The sequence below is a fragment of the Stylophora pistillata genome, chromosome 5 (assembly GCF_964205215.1).
Source record: "Stylophora pistillata chromosome 5, jaStyPist1.2, whole genome shotgun sequence".
Classification (NCBI taxonomy): Eukaryota; Metazoa; Cnidaria; class Anthozoa; order Scleractinia; family Pocilloporidae; genus Stylophora; species Stylophora pistillata.
This window is the reverse complement of record NC_142523.1, coordinates 16,544,986-16,564,982: the sequence shown is the minus strand read 5'-3', so window position 1 is coordinate 16,564,982 and position 19,997 is coordinate 16,544,986. Positions and strand designations below refer to the sequence as shown.

General features: G+C 37.8%; 2 protein-coding genes and 1 pseudogene across 4 annotated transcripts in view; 1 reads left to right on the top strand and 2 right to left on the bottom strand.

The window, feature by feature from the left end:
* Window positions 1–9,732, top strand: part of LOC111325098 (uncharacterized) — a 9,961-nt gene extending 229 nt beyond the window's left edge. Inside the window, exons 2-4 of one of the 2 annotated variants that reach the window (XM_022928827.2) lie at window positions 181–288; window positions 3,924–3,986; window positions 7,730–9,732. In XM_022928827.2, the coding sequence (XP_022784562.1) occupies window positions 183–288; window positions 3,924–3,986; window positions 7,730–8,187 (627 nt within the window). In that variant the 5' untranslated portion in view covers window positions 181–182 and the 3' untranslated portion in view covers window positions 8,188–9,732. Of the gene's footprint in view, window positions 1–156; window positions 289–3,923; window positions 3,987–7,729 lie in introns of both variants that reach the window. The other variant, XM_022928829.2, reaches the window with a different exon arrangement.
* On the bottom strand, window positions 9,604–12,293 carry LOC148730562 (uncharacterized; annotated as a pseudogene). Its single transcript, XR_016001119.1, has 3 exons — window positions 11,919–12,293; window positions 11,082–11,384; window positions 9,604–9,960 (listed from the first exon to the last, which is right to left on the bottom strand). The product of XR_016001119.1 is annotated as an uncharacterized LOC148730562 (transcript).
* A 198-nt stretch (window positions 12,294–12,491) lies between these two features.
* On the bottom strand, window positions 12,492–16,457 carry LOC111325130 (uncharacterized). The gene is made up of 3 exons (XM_022928869.2): window positions 16,004–16,457; window positions 14,229–15,341; window positions 12,492–13,539 (listed from the first exon to the last, which is right to left on the bottom strand). The coding sequence occupies exons 1-3, from the start codon at window positions 16,122–16,124 to the stop codon at window positions 13,241–13,243; spliced, it is 1,533 nt and encodes a 510-aa protein (XP_022784604.1). The 5' UTR covers window positions 16,125–16,457; the 3' UTR covers window positions 12,492–13,240.
* Between the last annotated feature and the right edge of the window lie 3,540 nt (window positions 16,458–19,997).

Sequence of the window (19,997 nt, the reverse complement as noted above, 5' to 3'; positions counted from 1 at the left end):
GAAAGTGGGTTTCTTTGCGCGGTTTAAAAAAGGATTGTGCTACTCCGATATTTTGGAGAGTGTTAACATACGTTTCGTTGTACTTGATTGGATTCAAACGATAATCGAACTAAACTGTGAAATCACATCTGGTCTCATAAGTTTTTTTAAATGTAGATATGGTTTGACTTATTTTACTAGCGATGGGATCGAAGTCAAAATGCTACAAGTGTGGAAAACTGGGACATTTTGCCAAGGAATGTAGATCTTCCTCTGTGAACGGCACTGGTGGAGGGGCGAGTTTTGGAGGTGAGCGAGGATCCTTTTCATTTTTGGACAATTTTACTGGAAATCGCTTAGATAATGAATTGAAATGATTTTGAGTTAAGGTAAAGGGAGTTATTTTAAATAAAGCCTATAGCAAAAAAAACAAAAACAAAAGAAAACGAGCCCAATTAGACTTCGATATGCCGCATGGGTCTTTTGAGCTTTTGGTTGTGTATTTCCCATATACATATAGGTTACACCAAGACTTGAAATTAACACATTGTTCGAATTTTTTTGTTGCTTTCCATTTGATGTCTTGCATTACTGCCATATTAATGATTTCACTGAAGATCTCTCCCAAAAATGTACAAGTTAGAGTGTAGGTTAGCGTATGTGTACGGCACTTACGATGGTGTAGTAAACGTGTTCTTTAGGAAGTTAGCGTAAATATTTAAATAGCTTTCGTGTTTCAGGTGTCAAGTTATTGACAGTAATATCTTCTGCCTATTGAAATTTGATATATTAAGTAAATGGTTCTGGCTTAAACCTACATTGCCAGTTCTTTCGGAACTTTGTAACACTTTTTACAGCATCTCAGGGAAAGTGTTACATTCCCAAGGTAACTGTAAGCCATGTGAATCAAAACAAATATAATTTAACCCTTTAAGGTCCAAAGCCCTCAGCCCAGACCACCCCTGAAAATCCAGACAAAATGGCTGTCGAATTAAAAAATATGACATGGTCCAAACAAATTTACCATTTCATGTCTTAGTTTTAATCTTCAGCAGTGAAACTTTAAAACATGATTGCCAATACAATAAAGAATTACTTAAACTACTTAAATCCTGCAGATATATGTTCTGCTTTTTTAAAAAAAATATTAAAGTATGGTCATCAAGTAAACAAAGTGACCATCACTGTACTACCTACTACCTCCAAAGGAATGAAAGTATCTAAAAACCACAGTAAGTCTAAATTCCTGCTCTTAACTCGGCAGAAATGCAAACAAAAGGAATCAGTCAAAAAACTTTTGCATTAAAACAGGCCATCTCATAGGTAAGAGAGTGAAATTCATAAGTTTTCTTGCACAGATCAAATTTGAATTTGCCGCCATCAATGAACGTCACGAGGTAAAAAAACTACAAGTTACAAGTTAAGCCTGCACAGACCTGGCAGAAAATTGTGATATGGAACTATTGAAGAATGAAATAACTATCAATTGAGTAGAACCCTTTCAACTGGAAGATTACGAACAATGCATGAATTATGCTAACAAAGAAAGTTGTTTTTATCTTTGACCAGTTCGTGACTCGCAAAGCGAAGGTGAAATGAAATTGGGCTTTACAGCCTAATACAGCGCACTAAAGAATGAAAAAAAAAAAAAAAAAGAAAACTACAATACAATTTAAGAACAAAGGTTGAGTGTTTTTGAGAGTTAATTTCCTCCATGCCATTTAGAAAAGCAGGAGAGTTCACCACGCATTTGTCAACATAAGGCAACACCGCATTGTTCACAAGCATAAGATGTTTCGAAGGTGTGTCCATCAGTTCGTTTTCTCCCATCTTTTGAGCACATGGCGCACGCTTTCTTTCTGCCTTGCAACTTTCCGAGAAAGTGTCCGTTCACGTTTTCTTCACTTGAGAGAGTTTGGATAGCCCGCTTGCCTGATGTGGAGGGCCGTTTGTATCCATTGTAACCAGCTATGAGGAGCCTCGCCAGTTTACGCCGGAATGCCAGTTGACTTTGCACCTTCTTGCCAGCTACTTTTTCCAAAATGTACCCATTAACGATGGACAAATTAAAGAAAAACCAAAGCAAATACTTCCACCACTTTCGAGAAACTGACCCTGGAGGATAGTAGCTGCGGTATTGATCGTTTACATCGACCCCATTCATACCTGCATTGTACATGGTAACCACATCTGGCTTCTTCATCGAGTCTGTGGGCACAACTCGCTTTCTTCTTCCTCGCACAACCTGCTGAACGGCGTGGATTTCAGGTTCCGGAGGAGTGTTCGTCGACAGAAGAGATACAACACGTTTGTCTCTCCGCATTGTGGCCACCAAATTTCTGCACTGACGGGTTCTGATCTCCCCACGAACTAACTTGGCTCGCTTTAGGTCGGCAGGATAGTCTCTCCTATTTGTGCGTACAGTGCCACAAGCGTGCGTACCCCTCGACTCCAAATCTTGCATCAAATCAGCCAAGGTAAAAAAATTATTGAAATAAAAATGTCGGTGAATGTCTAAATATGGTTCACCGAGTGTCCAAACGACATAGTACCCCAAACCCTTTCGTTGAAACAGTTCACTGTTGGTGCGATTTTTTCCGAGGTAAATTTGGAAACGCGGCACGTAGAAGTTGTCAGCGTCAGCGAGCATCCAAACTTTAATTCCGAATTTATCCGACTTCATAGGCATATATTGCTTGAACGAAAGCCTCCCATTGAACTTGACCAGACCTTCGTCAATGCTTATATTTTTCCCCGGAATGAATGCTTCCATGAATCTGCGTTCCAGAAGAGCGACCAGAGAGGGAACTTTGCAGAGAACGTCGGTTGGATCTTCTTCTCTTGGGTCGATCAAATGAAGAAACTTGCCAAGAGTTTTAAACCTTTGCTTGGGGATTGTTTTTTTAAACCCTTCTACGCCGATAAATTCGTCAGAGTCCCAAAACATATCCACGTGAGGAAGGCGATGAATCCCCATTAAAATGTTGAGCCCGAGATAGGCAGAAATTTCAGCCCGAGTCGTGACAAATGTTGCGTCTCCTTTCGAACGAGCGTAGGCCACCGTGCATCGAACAACTTCATCTAGGTAACCATCGTCGATGAAAAGATTAAAGAAATCTTTGGGTGTTGCACCCTCGCCGAGATCTTTCGATGGGCCATGAGGAATGGTAAACTCTTCGATGTCAATTTCACTCGATGTGTTCGACCATTGGACCCCAACGGAAGGCATATCTTCGTCGTCACTATCTTCTTCATCATCTTGTTCTTCTTCTTCGTTGCCAAAAATTTCGACATCAGAGTTTGTTCCCCCTTCGTGCTCGCCAAAATCGAAGATTTCCTCAATTTCTCGATCAACATCTCGGAGAGAGTTTTCTTGTTGCCTTCTCTGCCGTTCCTGTCGAATTTCCGCCGCTTCTTCAAGAGTAAAACCAGGAAAGATTTCTTCTTCTTCATCAGAAGAACGTGAAGCATCATCAAACCTGTGAGAAGCCATACTAAAATACGGAACACACTTTTCAAAAATTCACGAAAAATCACACACGAATCGCAGAATGATGAACTTAGCATCAAATGAAAGGTTAATTTATGCAGGTCACGTTCAGACATATTTGAATACCCAGGGGAATAAGGTTTCTTAGCTACAGCCAATAAAAATGAGTCATATCTGACAGGGCGCATGAGGGCGCACTGGATTTTCAGAGCAGTTTTACTTCCAGGCGCATGAGGGCGCACCGGACGCCAATGGGTTAAACTTTTTCTTTTCACCCACTTGCAAAGAGAGTTGCAGCATTTAGACAAGCTATTATATTTAAAAATGCTGTGTGTCACTTCATGCAAATGCATGTAATATAAAGGGCATGAAATCACGGGAAAATGTATGTAAATTAAAGGCCCATGATTAATTTTTTCAAATTTTCATCAGATTGTCTTTTGCTAATTTTTAGACAGGAGTTGTTATACATGTGGAGAAACAGGACACATATCCAAAAACTGCAGCAAAAAGAATGGTATGTGTTATCAAACACCAGTTGTTAGCAAGTTGCTAGTAGCTAGCATCATTCATACCTTGATTGAAAATTTAAGAGATCATTGAAACCTATGAGCAGTGGCAGACAGCTTAACCCATTCACTGCCAAGATCTCATTAGCAATTCTCCTTACTGTCTGCCATATGGTTCTTTTGATGTTAATTTAGAGAATTTTTGCTCTGGATCAACCTGAAATCCCCTAATTAATATTTGTCTTTATTCTCATCACTTGTCTACTTGATATTGTATTGATATTGTATTGATATTGTATTGATATTGTAAGGGGAAATTCTGCCTTGGTCACTCATGGAAGTTAATTAAGGGGTTTAATTAGGTTGTGGTTTGTCAAGTTTGATGGTAAGTTCTAAATTTGGAATGGTTGTTGATGAGCTAGCTTCGTTAGCTTTTTAACTGATAAGAGTGTCTGTCTTCTAATTTCTCTTCAAAGAATCTCCCTTGAATTAAAAGTTAAGGTCATGAGATCAAAGGAAATGATCACCAATTTAAGAAGTTCCTGATTGTAAAACAAATTCTCCTTGTCAGTTCCAAAGGAATTTTAAAGAGAACAGTGCAAAGAATATGACTGCTAATGTAAAGTGACAACGGGATAGCTGAAGTTGTTGAGGTTTCTTACTCTTTTTAGAGAATTGTAGATATTGATGAGTTTAAGAAAATTAGATCTTGACAATAGATCAACCACATTTATCACAAATGAATAAAGGGGGTAAGTTTCTAAAGAAACTGTGGTGCTGTGTTGGTGGGGCTAACAAGGTAATTCGGTTATATCAACAAAGTTGAAATTGTAAATTGGCCACCATAAAGAGTTCATATGGCAGCCTTTCCTTACATGTAGGTAGCTTGGAAAGCTGCAAAACTCTTGAACAAAAGTTTATTTTTCTAATCGGCACTCTTAACCCCACAGGTATCAATGAATGCTTTTCATTCTACTGAATTATTCATGTTTTTCTCATCACCATGTTCCCACCAATAGCGTAGCTCCACTTTCTGCATAAAAGTCCAACACAACCCACAATTCCTCCATTCACTCTGATGAAGGGTTAACACTCAAAAGGTCAGCTTTTTAATTTCAATTTAGTTGATATAACCAAATTACCACATTCATCACAGACTGTAACATGAGAGAAATTCAAGGTAGTCTCACTATGGAAGGCCTCCATTTAAACCACCTTTAACACACTGACACCTGAACCACCTGTAACCACCCAAACCGCACGATTGGCTTGCGCGAAAGTGCTTTCCCCCCCTACCTCTACTACTAAGCAAAGTTTTGTTCCCAAACTTCCTCTATGGTTTTTAGAGCTCAATAAACCAATCAGAATCTGTCGTTTGCACATATATTTTAGTAGCTTTAGGGGGTACTAGATGGGCATTATTCTATGCGTCCTCACTAAATGATTAAATTTAAAAATATGGCGTCGATGCGACCAACCCTTAAAATTTTCAGGTTGAATTTTTCGTTCATTTGTGATCGAGTTAGACCTTGTGGAACTCAGAATGTAAAGTAGCAATGCTATAGAATACTCTGCTTGGAAAAGAATGGATATCAGGGTCTTAAAGGTGACAGAATAAGCTCTGGAGTCCATGACACTACGATTCTCTAAGGCAATGCGAATTATGGACGTAAAGTGAAAACCGAACTTTTGGACTTCAAGGAGGGCCTAGCGACAATTTGACGATTCAATGGCCCGGTAAATGTTATGTTTTAAACACCATCTTTTCCAAAAAACAAGCTCCAGTGAAAGAAGACTAATTAAAGAACTTTCCGACGAAAAAAGCGATAGGTGCATATTAAGTTTTAACTCAAAAATCAAGATGAAGGATAAAAATTGCTAAATATTTTTACATGTGTGCAAGTGGGCATGTGGATCATCTTTCAGAACGGAATATGCAAATTTGTCTGTGAGTGAAGAGATCTCAAGTTCCATGGAATCTATCAATAGGAAGCAAGACGAAAATGACCAAGAAATATTTCGAGATGACAGATTTTTTCAAAACAGTTTTTGATCTGCTGTCATAAGCAAAAAATGTACAAACGTTTTGTATTTGTACAAAGCCCACGCGGTAAAATTCATCATTTACTTACCTTCATGGCCAGAAAATTGCACAGCGTTATGTTGAAAATTCTGAAAAAACTTCAATTTGACGCAAAATCTTCTACTAAACAATACTTTTCGAAGACATTGTTACTCGAACATAATATTTACAGGGCCATCAAATCATTGACTTGTTGCTAGGCCCTCCTTGAAGTCCGAAAGTTTGGTTTCCACTTTACGTCCATTATTCGCATTGCCTTAGAGAATCGTAGTGTTGTTGACTCAAGAGCTTATTCTGTCACCTTTAAGACCTTGATATCCATTGTTTTCTAAGCAGAGTATTCTATAGCATTGCTACTTTACATTCTGAGTTCCACATGGTCTAACTCAAACGCAATGGATGCCATATTTTCAAATTTGATCATTTAGTGAAGATGCATAGAATAATGCCCCTCTAGTGCCCTCTAAAGCCATCAAAATATATGCACAAACGACAGTTTATTATTGGTTTATTGATCTCCAAACCATAGAGGAAGTTTGCGGACAAAACTCTACCTAGTAGGGGATGTAGGGGGAAAGCGTTCTCGTGCGAGCCAATCACGCAGTTCAGGCGGTTACAGACAGTCCAGGCCTCAATGTGTTAATAGAAGATTTTGCATCAAATCGAAGTGTTTTCAGAAATTTTCAACATAACACTGTGCAATTTTCTGGCCATGAAGGTAAGTAAACAATGATCTGAGCATGATGAATTTTACTGCGTGGGCTTTGTACATGTAAGAAATTCATATGTTCTTCACTTATAAAAGTAAATCAAAAACTGTTTTGAATAAATCTGTCATCCCAAAATGTTTCTTGGCCATTTTAGTCTTGCTTCCTATTGATAGATTCCATGGAACTTGAGATCTCTCACTCACGGATAAATTTGCATATTCCCTTTTGAAAGATGATCCGCATGCTCATTTGCACACATGTGAAAATATTTAGCGATTTTTATCTGTCATCTTGATTTTTTAGTAAAAACTTAATAAGCACTTATTGCCTTTTTCATTTCAAATAAGTTCTTTAATTAGTCTTCTTTCACTGGAGCCTGTTTTTTGGAAAAGATGGTTTTTAAAAATTTACTGGGCATTGTATTTGTTTTCTCGAAAATTTTGACTTTTAGTAGGCATGTGTTACACGTAAGTGTCAATGGATTAAGTTGAACTGGGCCAGCCTGTTAAACTTTTTACATTCTTACATTGGTATGCAAGGTCTCCATATGGAGAATTAGGTTAACAATCAAGAGCTTCTTGATTTGCAGTCATTTCCTCTGCCCTCAGGGTTGATGTGTTTGATTCACAGTTGATATGACAGGGAGAAATAAGATACATATCACTCTTTAAAAGGTTACCTTGATGGAGGATATTTGATGATTGTAGGCTGCATTCTATTTTTATTTGTCAATTTTTTTTTTTTTAGTAGGTAGTTTAAAGTTCCCAAGCTTAAACCTTGGGGCCGAATTGGTAGCATGCCCAACGTAAAGCATAAATATCAGAATGTGTAACAATGCTTGAGACCTGGTTACAGACTTTGATTGATATGCTGGTATTAATGTGCAAGTGTACAGTGTTGAGGGTATTGAGAAAACAACCAATTAATAGTGTTCCTGAATGTGTTCTTTAATCCTTAGATGAATGCTATGCCTGTGGGCAGAAGGGGCATATGCAGAGAGACTGTCCAGAGAATACAGATAATAGGAAAGACTGTTACAATTGTGGAAAAACAGGTCACTTTGCCAGAGATTGTCCAACCTCTGAGAGTAAAAGGGTAGATCCTGAAACTGGCTGCTACAATTGTGGTAAAGAGGGCCATTTTGCACGCGACTGTGGTACAAAATGCTACCGATGTGGAAAGACAGGCCATCTTGCTCGCGACTGTTCCTTGGAACAGTCGGCAACAGTTTGCTATAAGTGTAATAATCAGGGCCATTTTGCTCGTGAATGTACATCTGAAAGCCAGGTCTGTTACAGCTGTGGCAAACAAGGCCACTTGAAGCGGGATTGCACAGAGAAGGTTCAAAATGATGTGAAATGTTACCGGTGTAATGAGATCGGTCACTATGCTCGGGATTGCACAAGTTCTGACTAACAGAGCCCGATCTAAAGTACAAATTCAGAACTCAACTTTCCCCATTTAGTTATTTGATGCTAGCAGAACAGTAATACTTAAGTTTAGACTGGTTTGGTCAAGAAACTTTATAGTCAAGAATCTGCTCATCGGTAGCGATGATCAGTTTCATTGTTATTAGAAAGTTTTTTCACCTTTATTTAAGTGCTTAGTTATCTGCTCTCGACAACATATAAAGGTGATCAGTGACACTTGAGAAATATGGCAATAACTGAAAGCTTTAAAGCTGGTAGTTTCCTTCATTTCTTATCTACCGTCTGTGTAGTTTTGCAATGTCTTGTATGATAATTCACTCCAAATAATTTTTCAGAAGAGTCACTACTTGTATGCAAGTTGTGTTTTAAACTTCGAGTGGACTTGTTTCAATATGAATGAATAATAAGTGTCCTTTATAACCCCGTAGAAGGTATTGAGAACTTTGTGTCAAGCCAGTGATGTGGAGAAATTTTTCTCTGATTAATTAAATCAATTAAGCACTTCGTTAGTTAACCCTCTGACCCAATAGTGACAAGCATTTAATTTCTTCTTACAACTCCACCCAAACATGAAGGTCACCAAATTTAGGAAATGATCACCAACTACAGAAGCTCCTGATTGTTAAATAAATTCTCCTTGTCAGCACCTTAGGAATCGTATGGAGAACAGTATGGAGAATATACATACTGATGCTAGGGTGTAAAGCCTTAACAGCTTTTTGACTGAGAGTGTATTTTGGATGTAGTATTTATTTTTCATTCAAATGAAACAGATTTGTAAGATTCAAGTGTAGCATTTAATGCAGATGCACTTTTGTTTTTTATTTGCACTTTGAAGGTATGGTTCTGTTAGCCTGAAAACATGTCACTTAGTCGTCACTGCGTTTGCACATCTCCTGTGTTTTAGTGTGTTTAGCCAGTTAATAATTTGTGTGCTATTCAGTAGACTAGGAGACAGTGCAAATCAAGAAAACACTTCCTGATTGTGGTCATTATTTTCTATTCAATATAATGTTGAAGCAAGGGTCAGTCATAACTTATTATGCGTGGAAAAGTTGGATCAATGTGAAAATTGTAGTAGCTTTCCACCCACCCCTTCCCCCCAACCTGTAAACAGTAAACTAATATCAACATAGGGTTATTGTTTGGTTAGGGGAGGGGTTGATGTGTAGTTGCTTAGAAACTGATTTTGATCTGAAGAGTTTTTAGCCTACATTGAGTCCAAATAACCTCAGACCATCAAGAATCAGACTAGCAACAATTCCAAGAGGTTGTGAAATTTTTATTTCTCTTGTGTATGTCTTTTGGAGCACATTATTAATGAATGAGCAGTTTTAATCCTTGATCTTAAAATCCTTTTTGCTTCCTTACAAAATGAGGGGTTTTAAGAATGTTCAAAACCAAAAGCAAAAGTGTCTATTTATTCATAAACAATAAAGAAATTTAATTATTTTTCATAGTGTATTTCTAAATGTTTGTAGTGCTGGAGAAGTTGTGAAGTCAAAATAAAGTTGGCCCAGGTGTTGTAAGATGTTGTACACAACTCTTGTTTCTTATCTGTGTAGTTAATGGTTTGCCTTCTGCAACTGGTATGAGCTGCAGATAGTAACAGCCGTGGGGTTTTCTTAGTGTTTTCTCAAGGTAGAGCTGCAGATTTTTTACAGTTAGCTATTTCTTTATCCTATATTTACTGGCTCCATTACAGCAACCCCCTGGTTGTAGCTGGCAAATTCATCATCATCATAGTCATGTCCAAATGCTGTAAAGACAAATTTGATATACAACCATGAATTAACATTTTTTAAGAGTTTAGCTGCAACACAGTACTATGAACAATCAGCAGCAATAAAGTTGCATATTCATATCCATATGTACAACCCCATGAACCACCTTTTTTCAATCATGATTAAAATTGTCATCCATCTATTTTTTTTTTATGGCATATCAAGTGATCGAATATGCCCCAGCCAAAATGGGTATTATCCAAGGGTAAACCTCACGTGATATTCCCCAATTTTCAAAACTTGTGTCCACTACCATAATGCATAATGTGTTGGCTCAAAGTGCACCTAAACCCCCAAATTTTTTTTTTCGCTCAACGAGATAAGCCTATTTTTTGGAGTATTTGTGCAAAATTTTTTTCATTTGCTCAAATCTTAATTTTCTGTGCTCAGTCAAAATACGGAAAAATTGGCCGCCATCTTGCCCCACGACCGAGTTTAAAGAGGAATGGCTCTAGTGGGTAATGTGACGTCAAATCGAGAACACGAAAGTCTGCATTTCACACATTTTCACTTGTTTGGGAAGGTTGTCGTCGATATTGTCCGAAATATGCCCACTGGGTGTGTTGTATGAGGACTGTATGAAGCGTGATACCCTCTTGCAAATTTTGCACGTTGCTACATCCAACAACACACAGCTGCCCTTTGCTTCAATCCTCTTAACCATCACTGAGGCAAGCTCGCTCAATGATGTCAGGATAATTAACTATTTGTTTACTAGGCCATATAAATTGAACTTCCTTTACTTAACCTTTAACCCCAGTTCTGGCCCTTGTCAACTCAAGGAAATGATGGCCAACCTAAGAAGCTCTTGATCATCACACAAATTCCCCTAATTGCTCAAAGGAAATGTATAGAGAGGAGTAAGAAGAATATGGGTACTGATGCTAGAGTGTAAAGGGTTAACCCTCTAAAGAGGGAGGCAAGCATGCACAGTAACATCTGGATACTTTGTTGTCTAGGTCATCATTAATTGAATCCCATCTTCATTACAATGATACCCCTTATTTTTAGGACTAAATTCTGGTCTTTGTTACTGGGCAGACAAGGTCCACTGCACCACACATTACCCATCAGGAGACATTTCATGGTTACTTACAATTTAAGAGGCTCTCATGGACAGCTACAGAAACCTGACTGCATTTCACTTTGGCAAAATCATCCCCTTACATGCAACTGTAGAATTCCTAGAAAGATGGTGTCATTGTATTGTGATGAGTGCAATTTCTGCTGGAGTTTGAATAAGAGACATAAAATTTAAAACAAGAACTATTGGAATTGTCTTGTTTAAGTTTCCAGTCCAGTCCAGCTTGACTAATCTTTCCAGTCTGATTTTCACTAATTCTCTCTAGCCGTGGAACCTCAAGGTTGCAATTATGGCATGAGTAGCTCCAGTTAATCGCTGCAAAAAACAACTGATGGAAAAACTCTCAAACTTGTATCTTCTGGAAAACAAGTTACATGTGAAGGGGGTATTAACCTTCCATTATTTTTCCAAGGTGAGGAAAGGGGTTAATATATGGAAAAATGAATGTTGCTGCTCTTTGTTTAACCCCAGGATATTTTCCATAGTTTCTATCTACACCTCCTCGCCCAGTTCGTATTCCAGATGGGAGGGGTGTATCTTACCAAGAGAAATATTTTCCTTTCAACACACCATGTTCGCCTCATAAACAAATAGTACCAAAAGCTCTGTTTTTAATCCCGTTAACTCTAAGAGTGACCACTTACAATAATACTGCTGAATCATACATTAAATCGCGAGAATAACGAAAATGCTTGCCAACCTAGGAAGCTTTAAATGTTGAAACTATATATGCATACTCCTTGTCAGTACCAAAGGAAACGTATAGAGAAGAGCATTGAGTACATGGATAACTTGTCCCTTCTTCCATCTCCACATGCGTAAATTTTATGAGAAACATAATAAATGTACCTTCGACAGTTTGTTCCGTTTTATTGCCTTCCCATTTTCCACCCAGTCTATGAAAAGGTTCTTTGTTCAAGCACAGTTAGTAACCACGTATAATTGTTCTCATTCGAAATTAAATCGGACAGCACTTTCATCTTGCATGATTCTGTGATTTTCTTTGTGGATAATGTCCTTGCTAAATCTGCAGTTCTGAATAATTCGATTTTGCTTGAAGATTCGTTTCTCTCGTGCTTTAACAGCATCATTCATAAGCATCATAAGATGCCAAGATGTCATTAGCAATTCTCCTAACCATTCGCAAGACACTTTGTGTCTTACTGAATCAGAGAAAATGGTACTGGATCAACTACTAATCCAATAATTGATACTTTCTTCTGTGTTCTGATCACTTGTCTACTTGATATTAAATTGATATTAAATTGATATTAAATTGATATTAAATTGATATTGTAGGGAGAAAGATTGTCTTAGTCACTCATGGGTTATTTGAGTCACCATGAAAGTTTTTAGAGTCTGAAACCAAAACTATTGTGGCTCTTTATCCATTGATTTAATCAAATCTCATAATACAGCATGGCAAGGGGTGAACAAGTGATTTATTAAATGAAACTTGATGTGTTTGTCACTAATGCTATGATTCTTCCTTTGGGTACTTTGTACCACTCATTGTGGTCCTCAGAAATTATGAAAAATGGAGTTCTTATACCCAACATTGCACATTAAGTATTAAACACATTGGACTAACTCTAATATAAACATATGAATTAGTATGTAAACATAATGAAATGCCACCAGGGCCTTATAAAGAAATAAGTTAATTTGGATTTTTTAAGCAATCCTTTTCTGAAAGAAGAGTTGAATTATATACATAAGCTTTTGATTCTCATCATGATATTTTGTTCCTTTTTCAAGTCCACAAGACTTGAGGTGTTTGAATTTCAGCAAGTGTCAAGTCTAGCATAGGAATCCCATAAAACATTTCAGATGTCAGATCAACTGAATTGTTAGGTATGCAAATTTATATTAACTTTCAAAGTATGGTGTCTGAAAAAAGAGTATCTACAGGTATCAAAAATACTGGTATGCACAAAAAATAGTCCTTAGAATTTCAGGTTTGCAAAATGAGAGTGCCAATTAAAGTTGAGTACTATTAACAAACCTTAAATAACTCTGACAAAAATAAAATGTCAATAAATTAGTAATTATAAAATACATACTCATTCAAGTACTGTCAATCCATAGCAAAAGTTCAATTGTGCAAATTTAAATCTACAACATTCAAAAAAGAAATAAAAATGGGTGTAAAAAAAAAGCAGTTTTCAATATCAAAGAATTATACAAACTCTTGAATCATTTTTGTCAGGGTTTGCCTGTAGTGTTGCATTATTATTTTTCTCTGTTTTGGAATCCTCCATTGACCGCTCTAATCTCTTAACATGTTCTGATAACTCTTTGACTTCCTTTTCCATATGGAAGATTTTTTCATCCTTTATTTGGTCATCTTTAGCAAATCGTTTCAGTCTCAGCTGCAAGTCCTTCACTTTCCTCTCTGCAGTATCCAGATCCCTCTCAGTTTCTGCCAACTTCTGCTTCAAGTAACTGTCGGAGTCTGAGGCAAGTGAATCTGACAGGAAAGTAAAGACATTAAATCAGATTTATTCATTTACTTCCTACTGTTTTACTGACTGGGTTTTAGTCGTCACTCTCTCGTAAATTTTGTATTCAATTCAGAGGAGTGTGAGTCTGAGCAAATTTATTTATTAAAGAATTTTTCTAAGAGGGTGGAAAAGGAAAATCCCTTGGATTGACAGACACGAGTCCTAAAATAGAAGTATTAAATTATTTCTGTCCACATGTGCCATCAAATATAAGCACAAGTAGAGGTATATGGGGTAATAAAACTGTTTGAACTCAGTATTCCATCTCAGTCACACACTATTTACTTGAGATGTATGAATAATAATATTGTAAATCACTGTATGTCTGGCAATCAAAGGGGTTAATTTAAGTTGACCCTTTAATTCCTAGAAGTGATTAACTATTAACTTCTCTCAATATTATCCCTACATTATCCAGCAAACAGGTAATGAGAATACTCAAACTTATTGGGATAGAAGTTTTTCATCTTGATCTAACACCAAATTCTCACAACAAACTCAGAAGAAAATTTGCAGCAACTAAAATGGAGAGTTGACAATTAGATCTCTGGAGTTAAAGGGCCTTGTGTAATAAAGAATCCATGATGAAAAAAGGCATACAAGAAGTCCAACGTATACATTCCTGCATGAAAGAGACATGATCACACGTATGTACCTTGGCTTTTGTTATCAATCTTCCTTGCTCTTAACTTTCCAACTTCTTGCTCCAAGCTGAGGACCTTGATTCTGTAGGCATCCTCTTGTTGTTTCATCATAAACAAATCTTGTTTTAGCTTTTTGTTCTCCTCTTGAAGTTCACCAGGTTTAGTTTGAGGCGCCTCACCAGCTGGTACTGCAGCAATCTGTGTTGTTGTCACAACAGGCTGTTGTTCTGTGGATGGAGCATCTGACTGGATGTGTTCCTGGTTTTTCACAGGCTTGTCAGCTTCTTCTGAAACTTCCTCTTGCTTCACATCTGTTGGATCATTTTCAATAGTTGCTTGTACTGTCTGGTTATCTTTGGCATCTTCTCTCTCAACAGGTGTTATGTCTGATTTAGTTGCTCCATCAGTTTCATCTTTGTCACTGGGTTTTTGAGGAGAATCTTCAGTAGTTTCAGTGCCCTCTGTAGCTTCTTCCTGACCAGTTTCTTGTTGTGGAATCTCGTTTTCAGTTTCAGGATTGGTTACATCAGGAGCAGTCTCTTTAGCAGAATCTTCTGTGCTTTCACCGTTGTCCAAAGCTTTACTCTGACTTGCTTCTTGAGGAGAAACGTTTTCAGATTCAGAACCGGGTACAGTTGGGATAGTGATTTCTGTATTCTCTGTATGATCTTGTGCTTTTTCTTCATTTGACTCATTTTCTTGAGCTGGCTTGTCCTCCCCTTGGCCAACTGCACCTTGTTCCTCCTTGTTTTCTTCCTTTGTAGGTCCCTCACTTTCCCTCTCTGGTTTCACCTCAGCTTGTTGTTCATCAGTGGGTTTTTGAGCAATGGTTTCTTCGTGTTGCACACTAGCACCTTCCTGTACTTCTGACTGTTTCTCGCCATCTTTACTAACTCCTCTTTCTTCCTTGTTAGGTCCTGCTGTATTTCCTTCACTACTATTACTTTCTTCTGGCATTTTTTCCTCTGATTCATTCTGATTTCCTTGTTCTTCATTTGCAGCAGGTCCTTTACCTGCATCTTTCACAGGCTCAACACTCTCAGATGCATCTGTAACACCTGTATTAAAGACAGGCTCCAGTGGTGCTGAGCCATCTGGTTTAGACTCCTCTTCTTCTGGTGGCCCTGTAAAGATTCCCAGTTACAACTAAATGTTAGGCAAGAACAAAAAAGCCATTATTGACTAAGAGAATTAAATTAGTGAATAATGTGTACGTCAAACTCTCTGAGCAGTTAGAGTACTGTGGGGTCGTCAAAAAAATTCATTAGGGATTAAGATAATATATTATTGCCAATTTTACCATAACATAAATCCCATAACAACATTTTGATCTTACAGATAGCGAAGCTGAAGTTCGTGATTTGCTTTTCGGGATTTGTGATTATTTCGATGATGTCTGATTCATTTAATAATTTACAATGAAAACTGCCCTTCTTAGGTAGATCGTTCGCTCGCATAATCATTTATATTAGAAGTAACAATATAATCGAAATGTTCGAGTGTTAATGAAGATTTTGATCTACCATTTCGGGTTTTAGCTTTACATGCGGACAAAGCCGCAATCGCAGTCTTTTAAAGCAAAGCAAAAGTTACGATAGAGTTATCAATATTTGGTAAACTTCTTCCATCGATCGAGGAAAAAGGAAGTTTAGAATACTCGCGGTGGATCTTGCGTAACCAGACTAAAACGCCGAACATTGGTCTTTTGATATGGTGTTTATAACTCTATCAAAAATGAATGCAAAATTGAAAAGTACTCGAGCAGGATTTATAAACAAGTTATTACCTGAAGAAGCCAGCTGCACGTTTTTTTGTTCGGTCTCTTGATCAGGATTGTCTTGAGCTGGTTTTTCCGCTGCTTTGTCGCCGTCGCTCAATTGTTGTCCGTCTTGAAGTTCTTCTGTCATTTGGAGTTTCGTTTCAGCGACCAGTTGCTTTAAAAACTGTGCTTAAAATCGAATCAACAACCAAAGGTGATCATTGAAATAAATGGCGTGAATAACATCTGCACGCTGCCAGACAGTACGAACCGTGCGCCTCTACGACACTGGAATTTTCTCGATTCTCTGACTCATCAAACAAAATTCGTCTTATTTGAAATCTTTCACCGTTCTTTTTTTGGTATTCTTTCCGGTTAAATTGTCTCTAAACAGGAAGTTTGTGTAGTTCGACTGCAGAGCTTCGAGAGAACAACTGTGGTTTGCATGAGTTCACGGTTACTTCTAGACTCTTGATAATTCAATTATTCGTTTGTCATCAGTTGCCTAGTAACGTGTTAAAGTCGCTACGTAACTAAGAATAGCAAGGGTTAAACTGTTTTTGGTGATGGCAGAGTTATTTACTGAAATAAGATTTTCACTGAAAACAACATCTCACATGAAAGGGTTCTACTAAAATTTCATTAATGGTGGAATCAATTCAGGCCGTTTGTTGCTCAGGGAGTTGATTATTTGGTTTACAATATTTGTAAATTAAATTCCGTAGTCACCACTCTTAAAGATTCCTTTTGTCTTAGCATTAAAGAAACTTACTTAAGGTATCTATAAAACAAAAGAGGAATGTTTACCCAAGTGACCAGACGACTTTTGAACAATAAACTCCATTGTTTTTAGCAGAACGTGGATTAGTCTGATAGTCTGTTCTTTCTGGAAAGCAATTTTTGTTTTGACTCCCGCAAAAAATTCTCACGAAAGGGAATTTCATCAAAAATCACATATCCTTTCGAACATGTATCAAAGCCACAGATGTATAAGGCGCTTTCTGATTGGGTGTTGTAAAACCAAAATGATCCCAACGGCCAATCAGAGGAAAGGAAAATACCGTGAATATAAGAGCCAACGGGAACTCAAAGTAGAAACAACTAAAGCGCGAGAAAACCTCGGGGGACCAAGGTGATTGGTTTTAGTTTTGTATCTGATTGGTTGGGAGAGTTGCTTGAGTTTTCTCGACCAATCATAATGAAGCAAAGTAAAAAATGCAGTGAAATGAAGCAAAAGTGATGCAATCTTGGATTACTTTCGACACTCGTGAAATTCAAAATTGTTCTATTGCCGGCAATAGATGTGGCCGGTGATGACTATTAGTGATGATGATGGTATCAATGAGCTCCTTTCGTGGGTTGTCGCATATCTTCGGATGAAGTAAATGGGTAATAGAATCATGAAATTTACGGCCGCAAGCTTTACCTGGCTAAGCATTGGTCACAATAACGAGCGAGATGTTTCGTTACACTGTTTAAGGACTCATATTTTTGGAGTACGAAACCTTTGCAGCTTGTTATATGTGTTTGATTGGAATCTTAAGTGAACTGAAGATCAGTTCGTTTGTACCTTTTGTCTCGATGGATTTCTTTTTTCGTCTACTATGAACCTATTTTTGTCGTAGTGCTTAATGAAAATCACATCTAGGCGACACGTCTTTAAAAATGTCAATCTTAATAACACGTTCTCTTATTTCGTAACGACTTAAAACAAAATCACGACAATACATTTAACTTGCGAGGGACTGGAAAAAGTCGAGTGTGGATTCCTGAGTTGAATCCGAGCTACACAGTGAGGCTAGCTTTGGCCTGTTGATTAAGTCAGAGTTCGGACCCTCGTCAACTTCTTGGACTGATATGTTCTAGTCCGCTTACACCATTCAGCGAAGTTCGCATTGCCTTCATCTGACCTGACATATGTCTCAACTTCGTGTTGAAATTTCTGCAATTCCAAAAGACGGAGTATCATTTATTGCTTAGGGGTGGTGGGGTCAGTCACAAAATTTACATGTTCCCCCCTTAGTTCTGTAATAATAGTGCTATAATCCCCTTTCACTGGAATTCAATTTCCTATAGTCCCCCCCCCCCCTTCAACCTCTGTTAGCGACGACTGCCCCCTCCCCTTCGTACCCGCTGGAAAATCGCATGATGAATGAGAAAATTTCATACCCCAGGATTTTACTGTTTGGTATTCAACGCCTATCTGCTGATAGCTTGCCGTGGTCACTTCTCTATACATCAGCATCGAATGAATGCTTACAGCAATACCTTGTTCTTTCCATCGTTCTTTTGATCGTTCACTGTACATGTCTTGTTGTGATTATTTGATTGTTTTGTTTGCTACATTGCTGTTCGCTGAGATTGTAATGAGATGGAGCTGACAAGGACAAGATCAAATAACTTCTCTGACATATACAAACGCTTTCAAGTTCAATGATGTTCAGCTGCGCGAATTTTTCGTAAAATGAAAATATCTGATAATTATTCAAATGGCTCCCCAAAAGAAGTACAGGTACACAGCACGTTGCCAGGATTGGTCTGAGAATCTGAACAGTCTGTCTGCTAAAAACAAACTTGATCTAAATGTCAACTCAGTTGGTGAGCTAAATTGAAGAGAAATCTCCATTTGCGTTCGCTTATTGTGTTTCTCGACCAGACTTTGTGGATTCTACAGAAAAATTAATCATCGTTTCTCAAGCGATTTTTATTTAGCACTGATAAAATTTTTCTTCTCTACTAATTTTTTTTTAGTAATTGGTACGGTAGAAGAGATCACATGATTTTTCAACCTGTAAGAAACATTGTAAGTCTTCTTTGGGAGAACCAGTAATTAAAATTACTGTAGCTCAGGGGTTTTAATCACCGTCTAAATCTCTTATTTTGAAAACAAACTTTGCCTTTCAACGAACACGATGTATAGAGAAACAGACACAATCAATAAGACCAAAGTGGATAAGATTATCGGTTCATATCTCATCAAAAATTCTTGCCATCTTGTCCCTTGCGGGTTAACTTTCCTCTCAAGTGACTCAGGACGAGCATACACGGATATCTTCCGCCTGACTGTTGTTCCTTTTGTATCGAATGAACTATGAGCCTCTGGTCGTGAAATAGAATGCGCCGTTTCTACAGCTGCTGGGCGGTAACTTTCGCCTTCTTGAAATCCTCTAGATGAATTTCTGACAGAGAAAGTATTTATATTTTCTTCCCGTAATATTTGTCTCCCAGAACTGCTTTTTCTTGACTTACAAATGCTACTGTCATCCTCTCTCGATGTTTTTCTTCCGAAGCGGGTCGATAGTCCAATACGTCTTGCTGTAGCCGCCATGAATTTTCTTATTTTATCTTAAAAATTGTAAGCGGCACAAGTCATCTGAAAAAGATCAAAAATTATCTCCTTATTGATACTCAGTCTTCGGTAAACTTCAAATTTATGAAGTGAAGTGCTTCCTCGGCTCAGTGATCGGATTTGTTCTCAATTTTCAGGTAGCATGAAATTTGTTCGCTGCGCCATGCAGTGACAGTTGGAACAGTTAGGTGCCAACAGTGCAGTATAACTTGACACGCGAAAACAAAGCGACAAAATGAATTGGAACTGATCAAGTGGCCATAGCAGCGCTATACAGAGGAGCGGAGTGTTGTGATATTGAAATAATGCGAACGGAAGATAAATGATGATAACAAGAAAAGACAAACAGGTGTATACAACGCATTTCTGACGTCATCAACGTCGCCTGATTAACATAAATGAGACTGACACTTTTAATCTAACGTATTATGCAGAAAAAAGGAGACTTTGCCTAATACTCGAGACCATTACAATGGCGATTTTTGTCTCCCTCGAAAGGCTTGTTTCTTTCTTTATACCATCCAGCTGAAGCATGTCATGAATGGATTCCGGTTTTTAAGATGTTTTATGTTAACAGGCAAATTATGGGTTTTTAGTCCCATAATTTTTTTAAAACAGATTATTCATATGGTCTCCACACCGCGATATAAAGATTTCCAAGTTACTTCGTCT

Excerpts from the sequence above, each read along its gene's own strand:
- LOC111325130 (XM_022928869.2), bottom strand. The coding sequence starts at position 16,124 with ATGACAGAAGAACTTCAAGACGGACAACAATTGAGCGACGGCGACAAA. Across the intron at positions 15,342-16,003 it reads CGTGCAGCTGGCTTCTTCAG|GGCCACCAGAAGAAGAGGAG; the intron begins GTAATAACTTGT and ends GAATCTTTACAG. Across the intron at positions 13,540-14,228 it reads GATTGATAACAAAAGCCAAG|ATTCACTTGCCTCAGACTCC; the intron begins GTACATACGTGT and ends CTTTCCTGTCAG.